Raw genomic sequence first — 13786 nt, 5'->3', positions numbered from 1 at the left:
CCGGCCTGGCTCGCACGGAGTCCCGCCGGCCTGCTGTCCTTACGATGACGACGTTATTGGTGGCAGCGCTCTGATTAGCCACAGAAAGGCTTCAGGCTGAAAGCTGGCCCGGATTTCCTCCCTTCCCTCGACTGAATCTCAGTTTCTCCATCTGTAAGCACGGGGTGGGGGGGCAGCCCCGCACGGCTTAACCCCAGCGGCACCCTGGAATTAGCTGGGGAGCTTTAAGAAGCTCCACTCCTGCCTTGGGGTGCGCCTGAGGGTCAGGGTTGCAGACCCCCCTGGGGCTTCCATGTCCGGCAGGATGGAGAAAGGCTGTTGAGAAGGAGGCTGGAAAGGGACCTCAGTCCTAATGCTCTCTGGACCCTCTCCTCGCTCCCTCTCCCGAGGCACCCCTCTTGGGGAGCCCAGGCCCTGCCCAGCGCCCCATAGGTCACCATGACCCTTTTCTCCTGTCAGCTGCAACCCGACACGGGACAGATTCCTGCTCTCGCTGGCACGGAGCCCCGGGATCGTCGCCGGTGACCATTCCAAGAAGGGGAGCGTGTGGAGGAGGGATGAACAGGACGCAGGCACAGCTGCAAAAGCCCGAGGGCAAAGGCAGAGAGGCCTGGAGTCGGCCACAGCCTTACACGGGTGACAGGCAGTTCTGAAGCTGGGGGGACAGCGGGCAAAGCACAGACTTTGGAGTCCCGTAGCCCAAGTTCAAATCCTGCTCTGCTCCTGGCTGGTGATCTCCGCACCCTGGCACGTGCCTTAGTTCTGCTTCCTCCTGTGCCAATGGGGTTGCCCCGAGGGCGTACATGGTGCTTGGTGAGCATCTGTGACTGTCGGCAGGAATGGCTGGGGCTCAGGAATGGCCGGGGTTCGAAAAGCCACAATGCGACTAAGGCAATCATCAAGGAAACAGACAAAGTTGCTGGACACTGGGGGCTCACTGCCCGAATATTGACTGCCCAGCTTCTCTCCTTTCTTCCTCTTCTTCCTGAAGCCCACCCCCACTCACTTGGGTCTATTCCAGGAGAGGGTTCAGAGCTCATTCTCACTGGCGTGCAAAAGAATGCCACAACATGCATCCCAGGTAAAAATGGAGGCTTCTGTGACATTTGAGTTGGTGACCCCGATTTTAAAGAAAGACAAATGAAGTAATATTGGGGGGCTGAGAGTAACATGGGTAGGGGGCTTACTCCAGATCTCACCATGAATGAGCCCAGAGGATTGGGAGGGACCCAGGCCTGACAGCTGAAGCCGGGGCCTGGGTCATATCAAAGTGGTGGCACAGCCTTAGAACTCATAGTAGGGACTGTCCCCGACCTGTCAGGCAGCCCAAGGGCCTCCACGTGACATGACGAGCAGATGGGGAGTCCCGGTGGCTGCGTGCAGGAGCAGTCCCTCCCCTTCCAGGAGCTCTGCAGCCCTTGCCACTCTCCCATGCTGGGATCGATTAGCAATGTCTGTCACGGGCAGCAAGGGGAGTGCTGGCTCAAATGCCATGCACTCATCCCTGATCCACACTTTGAAAGTCACAAAGGGGCTCCATAAGTACCGGCTAAATTCTCCTCTAACTAAAGAGTTATAGGAACTGGGGATCCACAGATACCCACCCGAGCCAGGACCTCATTCAGTGATACAGAGGACAGGATACAGTGGAGCAAGTCACACAGACGGAGAATCAACGAGACAAGGAGACTTCAGAAGAGAAATGGCCACGGGAAGAAATATTCCTTAACTAAACAGAAGCAACTTCTGGATTATGCACTTGCAGGCAGGGCCTAGATTTATGCAGATGATTGGAAGTTGGACTCATAATTACACCTCTGCGCCATGTAGCAGGCGACTCTAATTACCCTCTAGATGGGAGGACGGTGACAATTTTATTTAGGGCCAAAAGTAACTAATAAAATTAGACAAAATTAGCAGCTCCACGTGTTAAGTCCCCACACACTACAGATTAATGCAGAGACTTGACAACCGCAAACATCTAATAACTGTCCTTGTTAGAGAAATGAGAGGGGACGGGAGTGGCCCCTGACCCTTAAGCCTGGATATCTGAACTATCCCGTGGTGAACCTAGTGGATAGACTTTTTAAAAAGGCAGCGTTCTCTGCATTTGTGGCTTTGGGGTTGAAATTCTGGCTCTAGGTTTGATTGGGGGTGTCCCTACATGTCAGCCTGCTCAGAGACTGGGATCCACAAACACGGGAAAGATACACCCGAGATAGGAGTGCATTTAGCTGTGGCCCATCAGGACGATCAACAGCAGCAAATGGAGGGGTGTTCAGAGGGCTGGCTGGTGTCATTTCATCGGTTATACTCACCGATGTAACTGACACCCTTTCCATCATCTCGATACAGCCACCTCTTTCTCCCATACCATAAACAGACTAGAAAAGATTGTTTCCCCTGTGGCCGTGACCCCCATCGGCTGCTCAACGCAGCCCCGTATGAATCATTCAGGCTCACCGCAACCGGGTTCTGAAATGACTGGACAGCAACGGGGCAGCACAGACACCAATAAATGAATCACGCCTTCCACAAGACCAAACCTTTGGCTTTTACAGACACCAGTTTACAAAGTAGAAAGAAAAGAACAAAGAAATCACTCAGGGTGTTTGCGCAAAGTTGATTCATAGGTTTACAGAATTATTACCGACTAAATTATTTTCAGGAAGGCAATTAGACCCGTGACCAGCTACAGCACCTCGGCCTGAATTCTCAGACTTGGGAGTTCGCAAAGTGGGCCAGGGGCACATACCAAATTCCTGCAGGGCTCCCCAGGATGAATGGACCCTCCCTGCCTCCTTCACTTTCTACTTTCTTTTGGAGGGTTATTTAAGACCTTGATGAAGTCTTTCTGTGTAGCCACATGAGCCATGTAAAGGAAGTAAGCAAGTACGCACTTAGTTTTGCTAAACGTCTTGGTCTTGACTTTTTTATTTTTTATTCCTGAAGTGCAGCAACCGTAATAGACCATACAGATTCTCCCTTCTGTGATCGGGATTCTGAAATACATTACCTACAACCGCCAGACTCTTCCACCATCTCTCAACTGACGTCCACTGGAGGGATATCAGAGCAAAGCTACTCTACCTGCTATAAAGCTTAGGCAGATGAAGAAATAGCGCTTGCTATGGCCACGTGCAAATTCTGAGCCTCCCCAGTGGAAATGTGGCCTCTGGGACGAATCACCCCACAGGGCTTGGGTTGACGCTTGTTGGCCAGGCATTTGAACATTATAGGGCAGCTTTAGCCAGTCTAAAAGCATCCCCGTCAGGAATGTCTGACCCTGGTGGGCAAAGTGACATAAGCGAGAACACAACTGAGCTCACGCCTGGCTGACGCTCTCAGGCAGCAGCCCCACTTACCAGCAGCCTCCTGGACCCTCTCGGGCAAAGCAAGGCAAGGGGGGCGGCGGGGCCGTCTTGCGGAACCTACTCCAGATGAGCAGTCAGCAACCAGGTACCCGAGACCAGCGGGGCTGAAAAAACCTCTTTTGGGAAAGGGCAGTCTGCTTTGCCCAAAATGTGCAGGAAAACTGACTCAGCTGCTCGTTTCCATTGCTTCTGAGGACAGAGCCTGGGAACCCTGATTTCACCTCCCTGGGGGAGCCCAGGGCAAAACACACCTGCGGAGGTGGTGGGGATGTGGTTCCCGCTGTGGCCTCCAGGCGGGGGACCTCAGAGAAGTCTCCTAGCCTTGGGTGGAATGCACACGTCTTAAAATATTCTGCATATTTTCTTTTATAAATATAAGTCTATATCTGTATGTATTTTTTATACCCAATGATATGTGGTTTTAATGTATTAAAGCACATATTTCTGTATTCTTAACCACTGACACCCACACAGATCCACAGCTGGATCTGTCACTTCCGCCCGCAACCGCAAAGCCAGGGATGGAAACATCAGCTCCTGCAGACCTTAAGGACCTACAGAGACTCTCCTATCCCTGAAGCGTGACTGCGATGATAGAAGGTGACAGATCAAACGCCAGCAGTTACAGAACCTCAGTGCATGCTCCCAGCAGCCACGGGGGTGATGAAGGAACACCATAAATCCACTCTTTCACTCACTGCTTCATTGTTTACTGAACATCTGCTCTGTGCCAAGATCATGCAAAAGTTGTATGCGTCCTAAGTAGAACCTGGCACAGCTGCCCCCATCCCCATCACCACCGAAGTCCGTATTAGGGATAGAAGATATGGGACCGTTTCTCCAAACATCAAAGGCAAGTTGGTGTCCTGAACTCATATGACTGTTCAGTGGTATAAGTTGTATCTGTCCAGCCCCGGGGAGCCCAGCGCTGGTGCCAGGCATGGGGCACCGGGAGACGTTTCCAGAGGACAGTGTAACTTTAAGAGCTGGCTCAAGGAGGCCAGAAGCGAACTTTACCCAACATTCAGATCCCAGAGCCCCTGGGATTTTACACTTGTTACCAAATAATTAAAACTCTCTTTTCTGCCAGGAGAACCACTTCCCAAACCCACCGGATACAATAATAAATGACTATAGTTAAAATACATCTGAAGGTAAGGAAGATCAGACTCCACATTTCCCAATGCTTTCAACATCCTACAAGTGCATTGCAGAGGCACCGATTCTAAGCCAAGTGACCACCCCCTTCCTCCCCCCTCCCACTCCAGTGAAAAACAAATACATATCAGACTTTGCGGGAACGTCAGGAAGATCCGATCACCACCTGGTTACCTCGGAAGGTGAGTCACAGTAGCTGGCTAACTCCTTGCAGCCTGTGGGTCTCACTGTCACATCCGAGCAGACGCCAGCTCCACTGGGGTAACAAATGGATAGAGCGATCAAAAAACACTCCAAATCTGAAACAACTGTGTGCAGAAGAGAATCGCCCTAGAAATCCCCCTTTCGGGGGCATGGGGCAGGCCCGGCGACGCACCTTTGTCATTTCCAAGCTCTTAGTGGCACTAAAGTGACACTGAGAGACCCCGACCTCGGGGGGCAGCGGCAGGGGCCTTTCTGCGTGGGTTTCGGTACCTGCCCCCGAGGGAGAGGTGGTGGGGAGGAGGCTGAGGCCCAGCTTCCTGCCCCAAACAGTGGAAACGTCACTGGAGCATTCAAAATGCTTTGTGCCGAGGTGCTTTTCATTGCTGGGCAATTGTCTTGACAAGCTATGAAGCAGGTGTTAATCTCCCCTCTGTTTTGCAGAGGGGCAAGCGGGGAAGCTTAGGAGGCATCCCCAAAAGGATGGTTTTCCAAGTCTATATCCTGACCACCTCCTGTCCTGCCTGGAATCTTCTAAGAGCCTGCTGGTCCGCCCTGCCCCCTCCCTTCCCCACTCATACACAAGGTACCAACCAGGCTCCGGGATATAATGAACAAAATGGACCCCAACCTCTCAGCGACCAGAGGGAAGCGAGATGACACAACTCATTACACAATATTCAACACCACGTGACAGGTCTGGAAGGAGACCCACGGGGTGCTCTTCGAGCCGAAACACAATGACCGGTCAGGGAGCCCGGGGGGCCTCCCCGAAAGAGGCTTTGAGGTTGCCCCTGTTTCGGTTTCCTCTCAGCCCTCCTCCCCGAAATGAACTCATTTTCTTGTCCCTGTCCTGACTAGAACGGCGGCCCTCGGAGGGTAGGTTTATCTGTGTAGTTGTCCCCTGATGTTCTGCGGTGCCCAGAACAGCACTTGGAACAGCACCCTCGGTGCAGGAGGAAGTGCTGAATTACTCAGCACCTATGGGATGCTCTGCCCCACGTAGGTCCCCCATAAAGTCTAGATCTTCATCATCTCACCCTGGCCAGAAGTTTGGCAGTGCTCAGACCCCGGACGGCCTGGAAATCTTAGGAAAGCTAAGCTATGGTCCCTCCAGGAACAGCCCTGGGCCACTTAGCAAGCCCCTGCCACAAGATCGGATGGTGGTGGTTTGGGGGTGCGGGAAGGAGCCAGAGACAGAGACAGCCTGATGTGGGACACATGTTTGGGGGAGACCTTTCCAATGAAAGTCAGCCAGTGTGCTGTCCAACTGTGTGCTCTGAGATTTGTTAGTGCTTCTCCCTGATGAATGGGAGTCGGTGTGGTGTCATGGGGAAGAAAGCACAGGAGCATGGGCTGTGGGGTCAGGAAGCTGAGGTTTGAATCCCAACAGAGCATCAGTTCCTGGCTGTGTGACCTGGAGCAAGTGTCTTACCCTCTCTGATCCCGTTTTTGCATCTGCAAATTGGTGATAGCAACAGCTCTCTCACAGAGTTGTTTTGAAGATTGAGAAAAATGCGTCACTAGTACCTGGCACATAATAAGCTCTTCATATCCAACTAGGAAAGGGAGTGGAAACAAAAACCCATCAGTCACCCTGGAAACAGAAGACAGAAGCTGTTCTGTGGCTCTTGGAAAGCCTGGGGATGCCCTAAACCTTTTCTCAGCTCATCCCTGGGTGCTGAAGCCCCTGCTCCTCTCGGCAAGCCATGCTGGGACCTTTCCCGGCTTGGTGACAGACACCTCTACCAGTGCCTGACAAGGCCCTGGCAAGACCCCGCAATGTCAGGGTTTGGTTTTGTGGTGCCACCCAAAGGAAAGTGAAGTCGACGTGACTTCATGGAGGGTACAGCCCACCTGGGGAGGTGGAAGGGCAGGAGCGAAGACGCAGGTGCTCAGAGGTGGAGAAGTGAAACCCACCGGGGGAAAAAAGATCAGGGTCTGTTTTTGATGGCTCCCTCTCCACCCCTGTACCCTCACTTGTTAAAAATGGAAATGAATTTTCAAAGTGAGAGCCTCAAACCATTCGGAGTTTCTGGGCTGTGTGCTCCCAACCGTCTTAGGAATGGACCCAGTGGGGTATCTGGTGTCAGGGTGGTGCTGACTTCTTCATGGCCACATACCCTCCCCACCCCCAGAGCCCAGTCTCTGCCTCCAAAGCAGGCTCTGGATTCCAGTGACCCAGCGGGGGACCCTAAGAGATGTCTGGGCCTTCCTGGGCCAAGGGTGGACGTGCTGGAGGTTTGCCAGCCAGGGACAAGGAAACCCACACAAATATTCAGTTACCTCCACTTTCAAGGTCATGGTACCCACATGGGCCTGTTCGTTCCAACATCCCCAACCAGTGCCGGCACCCCAGCCCCAGGCTGGAGGAACCCTCTTCTGAAGCCCTTCTCAACAGGCAGAGTGCCAGAGTGTGACCGCTAGGGGACAGGACAAGCGGGTCATTGGGCCTAGTTCACCCCACTGTCACCGCCAGCTCCCATGACCACACTCCCCGAAAATCATCTTTGAATCCTCCCGACACCCCAGCACACCGGAGCTGCTGTCACCTAGACCTACAGATGGGCCAAGTGACAGTGAAAGGTGACACAGCCAGCAAGTCTGGGAGCGGGGCAGAGCTTCCATCCCTCTGGCCCTGGGTCACGCTCTCAACCCACTTCAGCCCTCGGGAGAGAGGGTCTGCGAGCAGGTGAGAAAAGAAGGAATTGTCAGTACTTAAATCCCAGGAGTTTTACAACAAAATCTAGCTGTCCAGGTCCCTGAAACTGAGAGATCTGGCCTCACAGGGCCCACGTGACAACGGTGAGCCCACTGGCAGTGGTCCCTTTAGGCAGGACTTCCGTCCACCGTTCTCTGCAGCTCCCCCCTCCAGAACAGAGGACACTGAGTTTGCCACCCTGAACCGTGCTCTGCAGGCCTCTGAAGGCCCGGAGCAGTGGGGTACATCCTCTCTGCTACTCAGGCACACAAAGAGGAGGGGGCAGGTGGCACCCACAGCACCCAGCCCCACCCCTAACTAAGCATCCTCACACGCACACACGCAAGCATGCACGCGACACCTTTTAAAAAGCACAGAATGTGTCCTCGGCCTTGAGCTCCTCCTCAGCACATGCGCCATACAAGAGCCCAAGGCTGGCAGGAGTACAGTCTCCAAAACTCAGTGTGTCAGAGCTCTTTCTCTTTGCGCGGGACCCCAGGTGCCAAGCCGCCTGCCAACTTCTCTCTGGGTGATGACACCTGGAGACAAGGCCACGTGGGCCCTCTGGCTTGGGGCCCCCCACCCGTACCCTCCTCTCCAACACTTTCTTATGTTTTAACAATTGACCAAACCATGGATGTTTAAAAACCCTGAGACGAGGTGGGGCAGGTACGTGGAGGTGGCACCCGGGCACAGCTGAGCTGGCCGCTCTGGGGTTACTGGGGCTCAAGTGCATCTCACTGTCCCGAAGGTAAGCAGCCCCCGCCATCCCGCCCCGCCAGCCTCCTCTCCCAGGCAGCCTCACGCACAGCTCCATCTCCCTTCCTCTCTTTCAAAGGGAGAGTGCATACATTTGCACAACTTATAGGGGAGAAAGTATGTGTGTGTGCACTTTTTTCCTTTGTATTTGTCTCACATGCCCAGAAGAAGCTGTAACCATTCCCATCCTCGAGAGAAGCTGGCCGGAAAGGCAGAAAGGGGTAGCAGCTGAGTGTGTGAGCCCATATGTGTGCGTGTGTGTTGGCATGGGTGTGTGTGCACACGCCATGTGTGTGCCTGTGTATGCGTGTGTGCACAAAAGCCATTAGTTCTTCTGTGTCTTGACAAACACTAAGCTCACCCCTGACCCCAGGACGTGCTGGGCGGTGTAGCTGGCTTAACCCAGACTTCCTGGGAAGCTGTGGCCAACGGCCTGACCTGAGATCCAGTCAAAACTCAGCCTCCTACGGCACCTCAACCTAAAACCCGGACAGTCAGAAAACATGTGGGTTAAAAGTCCCAGCTGAGAGGGTCCACGGGGGTAAAAGCTGGTGCCGGCTGGGCGTCCATAGTTTAACCGGAAACCTGAAATATCAGCTTTCAAGGGTGCCCGAGTCTTTCCTCCTAATAAATGCAAATCCAAGGCGAAAACCGGAAATTTCATCAAGGAGGAGCCCCAATCCTCCCTGCGCGTGGCACACAAGAGGCGCTCAGTAAAGGCTAAGTGGATGAGTGGCAGGTGCCACCTTCGGCGTTTACAGGGACTGATTTTGGAAAGGAACAGAGGATCATCTTCTCTCCACTGAGATCTGCCCTCCCGCCCCCTCCAGCCCCCTTGGAAAAACCAGTAAATGATTAAAACGGTGGTTCTCAGCCAGGGACAATGTGCCCCTCAGAGGGCATCTGGCAAAGTCTGGAGACATTTTTGGTTGCTGCAACTTGCTGGGGGGAGTACAACCTTATTCCTAACACCTAGAGGGTAGAGCCGGGGGCGCTGCTGAATAGCCAACACGCAAGACAACCTTCCCTTCCCTCCCAAAGGGACTTATCTGGCCCAGGCGTCCTAGTGCCAAGGGTGACATACCCTGGATTCCAGTGTTACACGTGCACAGCACATGTGCCAGACAAACCACCAGAAAACTGGGTTCCTATGAGTTTCTGAGTCTCTAGTGCTTGGGGATATTTGTTTGGAATCGGAGGAGAGGTCGGAGAAGAGGAATCCGAGGCTCAATGGCTCCGGTTGTGTTAAAAAACAAAGCCACCACCATAGACACCGTCTGCAGAGGTGCAGGGCGCAGCCAGGGCAGGGGCACCTCCCAGGACCCTCCAGAAATGCTGCCACGAGGGCCAACGGCTGTCTGGCCCTACAATTCAGTCTGTCCAGAAAAGACAGTTAGCATCTGTCTGCCCCCAAAAGTCTCAAGCAGAAGCTGGAGGAGAAAGACAGGGGGTAATTTCTAAGAGATGCAGTAGAACTGAAAAGAGGTCACAGAATGCCAAGAAAAATGCAAATGTGTGTGCCAAGAGGAATCCTTTCCTCAAAAGTTGCCACATCGAACTCCCTGGCTGTCATCTCCGGTGGGCTGTCACTTGAGCTGGTTGTTTTCCATTCCAAGAACCCTGGCTCTTTCCCAGAATGGTGTATTTTTCCGTGGGGTGAGTTCTGAGAACAGCAAAGTCCCATCAGACAGCAGCCCACACCCCTCGACCCTCAGGAGAGAGGGGAGCCCCTGGAGAGTCTTGGCAGTGTCTCGTCAAAGTCAAGACCATCCCAGATATCTGGCTTCCTCAGGGCCAACCCAATTCCCATTCTTCCGGGTGCAAAGGAGATGCTGCTGATTTCCTCCAGCCCCCAAGTTCAAGGTGGACCTACTCTGGGGACCCTGGTCCATTTTCAAGATGGTGTGTGCGTTCCATGAGAAATAACCCTGGGTCTGAGTCTAGCATGGCTTGGGGACCTGGGACAAAGCTTTCCATTGCCACTTCCCCTCATCTATAAATCGAGGGCGTGAACCCCGAGTTTGCCAAGGGTCCACCCAGGTCTGATATTTGGGGCCACTGAAGACCACACCAAGGACCCAGCACTATTCGAGGGGCAGGGAGCCAGTTCCGGCACTGATGCCTCCAGCCAGACTTAGGAGAGAGCGGAGGTCTCATCTTGAAAGACGGTAGAGTTTTTTATTTCAACCATCATGGTCTCGTTTTTCAGATGAGGAAACTGAGGCCCAGGGGGCTTAACGGACCTACCAAGGGCAATCTCTTCTTTTCTAAAAGAGGAATCCCCTGAACACTGCCCTGCAGCCCAACTCCAAATCCAACTTCAACGTTCTACTTGAACCCCCAGCTCAGATCATGAGAAATGCACAGCGACCGCTGTCCGTTTCTTTTCCTCCTTCAATCTTCCCTTCCCTCCTTCCGTCCTTATTTTTGTATAAAGAAACTCCAGGCCTTTAAAGCGTCCTCATCAGACTGTTTCCGGGAAATCTGATTAGCACTCGCCACAAACTGTTATATTATACCTGCGCTTTAAAGACCGCTTCCCTCCCTGCCCTGGGCTTTCTTCCAGGGAGTAGAGGGCCGTGTGTAAAAAATACACTGAGCAGGATGACTAATGGGCCACCTCAGGGCCAGCTGGAGCAGGCCAGGGTTCCAGGCACTAATAACCTCAAGGGTCCCACTCAGATGCCGAAGCACACCGGTCAAAACAGGCATCGGACTTAACGGCCTCTTGGTGTCGGTCAAAATATTGTCAGGGCTGATTAGCCCAAGAAGGCACAGAAATAAAAATGAATTTTTTTAAAAAGTCCTGAACACAAAGGAAGAAGAGCAGAGCGTCCGGCCATGCCCAGCCCTCATAATGGATAAGTTCAACCTGACAATGTGGACCCGGGTGGGGTGCGGGGAGTTCCCTAAGGCAGTTTTACAGGAGGGGAAGAATAAGGCACCGAGAGTACTTGAGCACCAATCCACTTAGCACCAGCGAGACTCTCCAAACATGTGCGAACATATTTTAATAATATCCTCCTGCATTTCATTAGCCTCCGGAGTTCACAAAGGGCCTTTGGGAAGCAATCTGGTTTAATGCAACTCAATTCCGCAAACGCTGGCTCTGGGCAGGTTCTCCTGGCATCTCGCTGGCCTGGCAAGAGGCAGCTGGGGGCGAGGGGGGGGGGTTGGTGGTGAGGGAGAGCAAGGCTTTCAATTCCAGGACTGGAGGGAGTGGGGACCGGCAGATGGAAGGACCCACCACCAACGCCAGCCAGCCTGCCCCAGCAGGGCCGGTCATGGGTTATTTTTACCTCTTGCGCCTCACTGTACAGGCTCAGGGGTCGAAAACTGTGGCAGCCGCCTGCGGAAACTGGCTTATGAGTCACCCAGTGACTGCCCTCGCTCGGTGGCGGCTGTCTCTGGACTCCTGGTCCCAGATGGAAGAAGGCTGGCCCCAGCAGGGAAGGGCTGTGTGCCACCCTCGCCTGGGGAGATTAGGGGAGACCATGGGGACACTGAAGCTCAGAGAGACAAGGGGTCTCCAAAGGGTGGGCGGGGGGAGGGGGTATAGGCTAGAAGGCAGTCCCCTGGGGGGTGCCAGTCAAATGCCCATCCACCCCAAGGTCCACCTGGGTGGGCTACGTGTGACGGACGTCCAGGCTTATTTGTCTCAACTTCTCCGAGCACAGGGCGAGTCAGCGCCAAGCTTCAAACCCTCCCCTCCCCACCCTTGGTCCACCTCCCCCTTCAGAGCAAGGCAGTCCCAAATACAGACAGCCCCAAACTTTGACTCATTTGTAACCACCGTCCCAGCCAGACTGAGCCAAACTGTCCAGACAGAGGCTATTTATAGGTGCGCCGGGGACACAGACAATCACACAATGACACACACTCAGGATCCACGTTCGCCAGACCCGCCAGCGCTGAGCCCTGGCTTCAGACACCTGGACACAAACGGTCCCCAGACCCCCAGGGAGAGGCACACACTCAAGAGGGGCACCCAGACCCGGACACAGAGAGACCCAGAGACCCAGGAAGACTCGGGCGCATACACTCCCGGGGCAGCCCGCGAGCCAGACACACAGACATACAGAGAGGGACGCCGAGACCTAGACCGAGACACACAGACACGCACACTCCACAGACGTACGGAAACCCACTCACACAGACCGAGAGCCACAGAGCCACACACACCCGGAGCCCCAGGCACCGCGCAGGCCAGACAGTGTCTCACACGCCTGACACCCCCCTGCCCCCAAGCCAAAGTTGATAAAGAGCCGACCTAATTGCTCCATCGCGACTGCCCTTTAGGGAAATAAAATGGAAACTTCACGGATCCACCCGCCCCAGCCCTCCCGCGCCGGGCGCCCCGCCGCCCTCTGAGCAGCTCGGCCCCGGGTCCGAGTCCCGGCGGGCGGGGCGCGGGCAGCGGGGGCCGTGCCAGGCTCGCAGCGCCGCGGGACAAAGCCGGGCCGGCCGCCAGCTGCCGCGAGCCGGGAGGGCGCGCCCCGGGCGCGGCGGGCGCAGCCGGGGCGCGGGGCGCACGGCCCGAGGGGGCGCGCACGGCCCAGGCCCCCGCCCGCATTTGCGCCTCGACTCGGGGTCCGAGCCTGACGGGGCCTCCGGGGAGGGGGGCGCGGGGTCACTCACTGATCTCCATGCTCTGGAACAAAGAGCGTTTGCAGTTGCACGTGCAGGAGACATTGGGCTGCCCGGCGGCGGCGGCGGCGGCGGTGCTGTTGACCCCCATCAAGCGGTGCATGGACGGCGCGGCGGCGCGGCGCGGGGCGCAGAGGGCTCGGGGGCGGCCGGGGGGGGCTCCGGCCGGCGCCCGGCGCTCGGGCCCCGCATGCAGGAGGCGCGCGGCGGGGAAGGCGCGCCCCGGCTCGCCGGGCTCGGGGCGCCGCCAAGTTCCCGGGGCGCCGCGGGACTCAGTGCTCGGGGCCGCGCTCCCCTGCGCCCCCCGGCTGCCCCTCCGCAGCCCCGGGGGCGTCGGCAGTGCCCGCGGGTGGCGTCCGGGAAATGGGCTGGCAGCCGGGGCGCGCGCTGCCGCCGGGGCTGAGCCTCCGCTGCTGGCTTCCCCCAGCCGAGCGCCTCCGCCGCCGCCGCCGTCGCCTCCTCCTCATTCAAGTCCAAGGAGATCGGGTTTCGCTCCGAGACCGCGGTCGGAGGCAGGCAGACGGTCTGACGTCAGCGCTAGACGGGGCTGCCGGTTCCCACCGCGCGGGGGCCGGGGAGGGGGCGCGCGCTGCGCCAATCCCCGCCGAGGTTCCCCCGCACCCCTTCCCCGGGCCGCGGGGCGGGGTGACGGGGAAGGGGGCGGGCTCTTAAAGGGCCAGAGCAAGGCGGCCCGCGTAGACCCGGGACCCGCGCGGCGGAGGAAGGGCGCAGCGTCCCCTCCCCTACGGGGGTCAGTTAGGAAGCTCTGCCCGGCGCAGACCAGGTCCTGGGCAGCGGGATTGGGTCCCAGCCATTGCGGGTGCGTTCCTCCCAACCCGGCCCCCGGGGTCCTTGACCGAGGCTTTGTGTGGGGTTGGGAAGCTTGCCCCCCACCCCCCACCCCCCCCAGAGAAGCACGATGTCCCTGGGACTCGGGGCAGGGGAA

The 13786-nt window shown here is 56.2% G+C and overlaps 1 protein-coding gene across 2 annotated transcripts in view; it reads right to left on the bottom strand.

Annotated features, from left to right (window-relative positions):
- Nucleotides 1–13786, bottom strand: part of PMEPA1 (prostate transmembrane protein, androgen induced 1) — a 59066-nt gene that overhangs the window by 45125 nt on the left and 155 nt on the right. The window contains exon 1 of one of the 2 annotated variants that reach the window (XM_082428180.1): nt 12832–13470. The exons of the other annotated variant lie outside the window; for it this stretch is intronic. Coding sequence (XP_082284306.1) covers nt 12832–12943 — 112 coding nt within the window. The 5' untranslated portion in view covers nt 12944–13470. Of the gene's footprint in view, nt 1–12831; nt 13471–13786 lie in introns of those variants that run through there. 2 annotated transcript variants of the gene reach the window in all.

The sequence above is a fragment of the Balaenoptera physalus genome (genome assembly GCF_965194825.1).
Source record: "Balaenoptera physalus genome assembly, chromosome: 16".
Taxonomy (NCBI): domain Eukaryota; kingdom Metazoa; phylum Chordata; class Mammalia; order Artiodactyla; family Balaenopteridae; genus Balaenoptera; species Balaenoptera physalus.
This window is presented reverse-complemented; position numbering and strand designations above follow the sequence as displayed.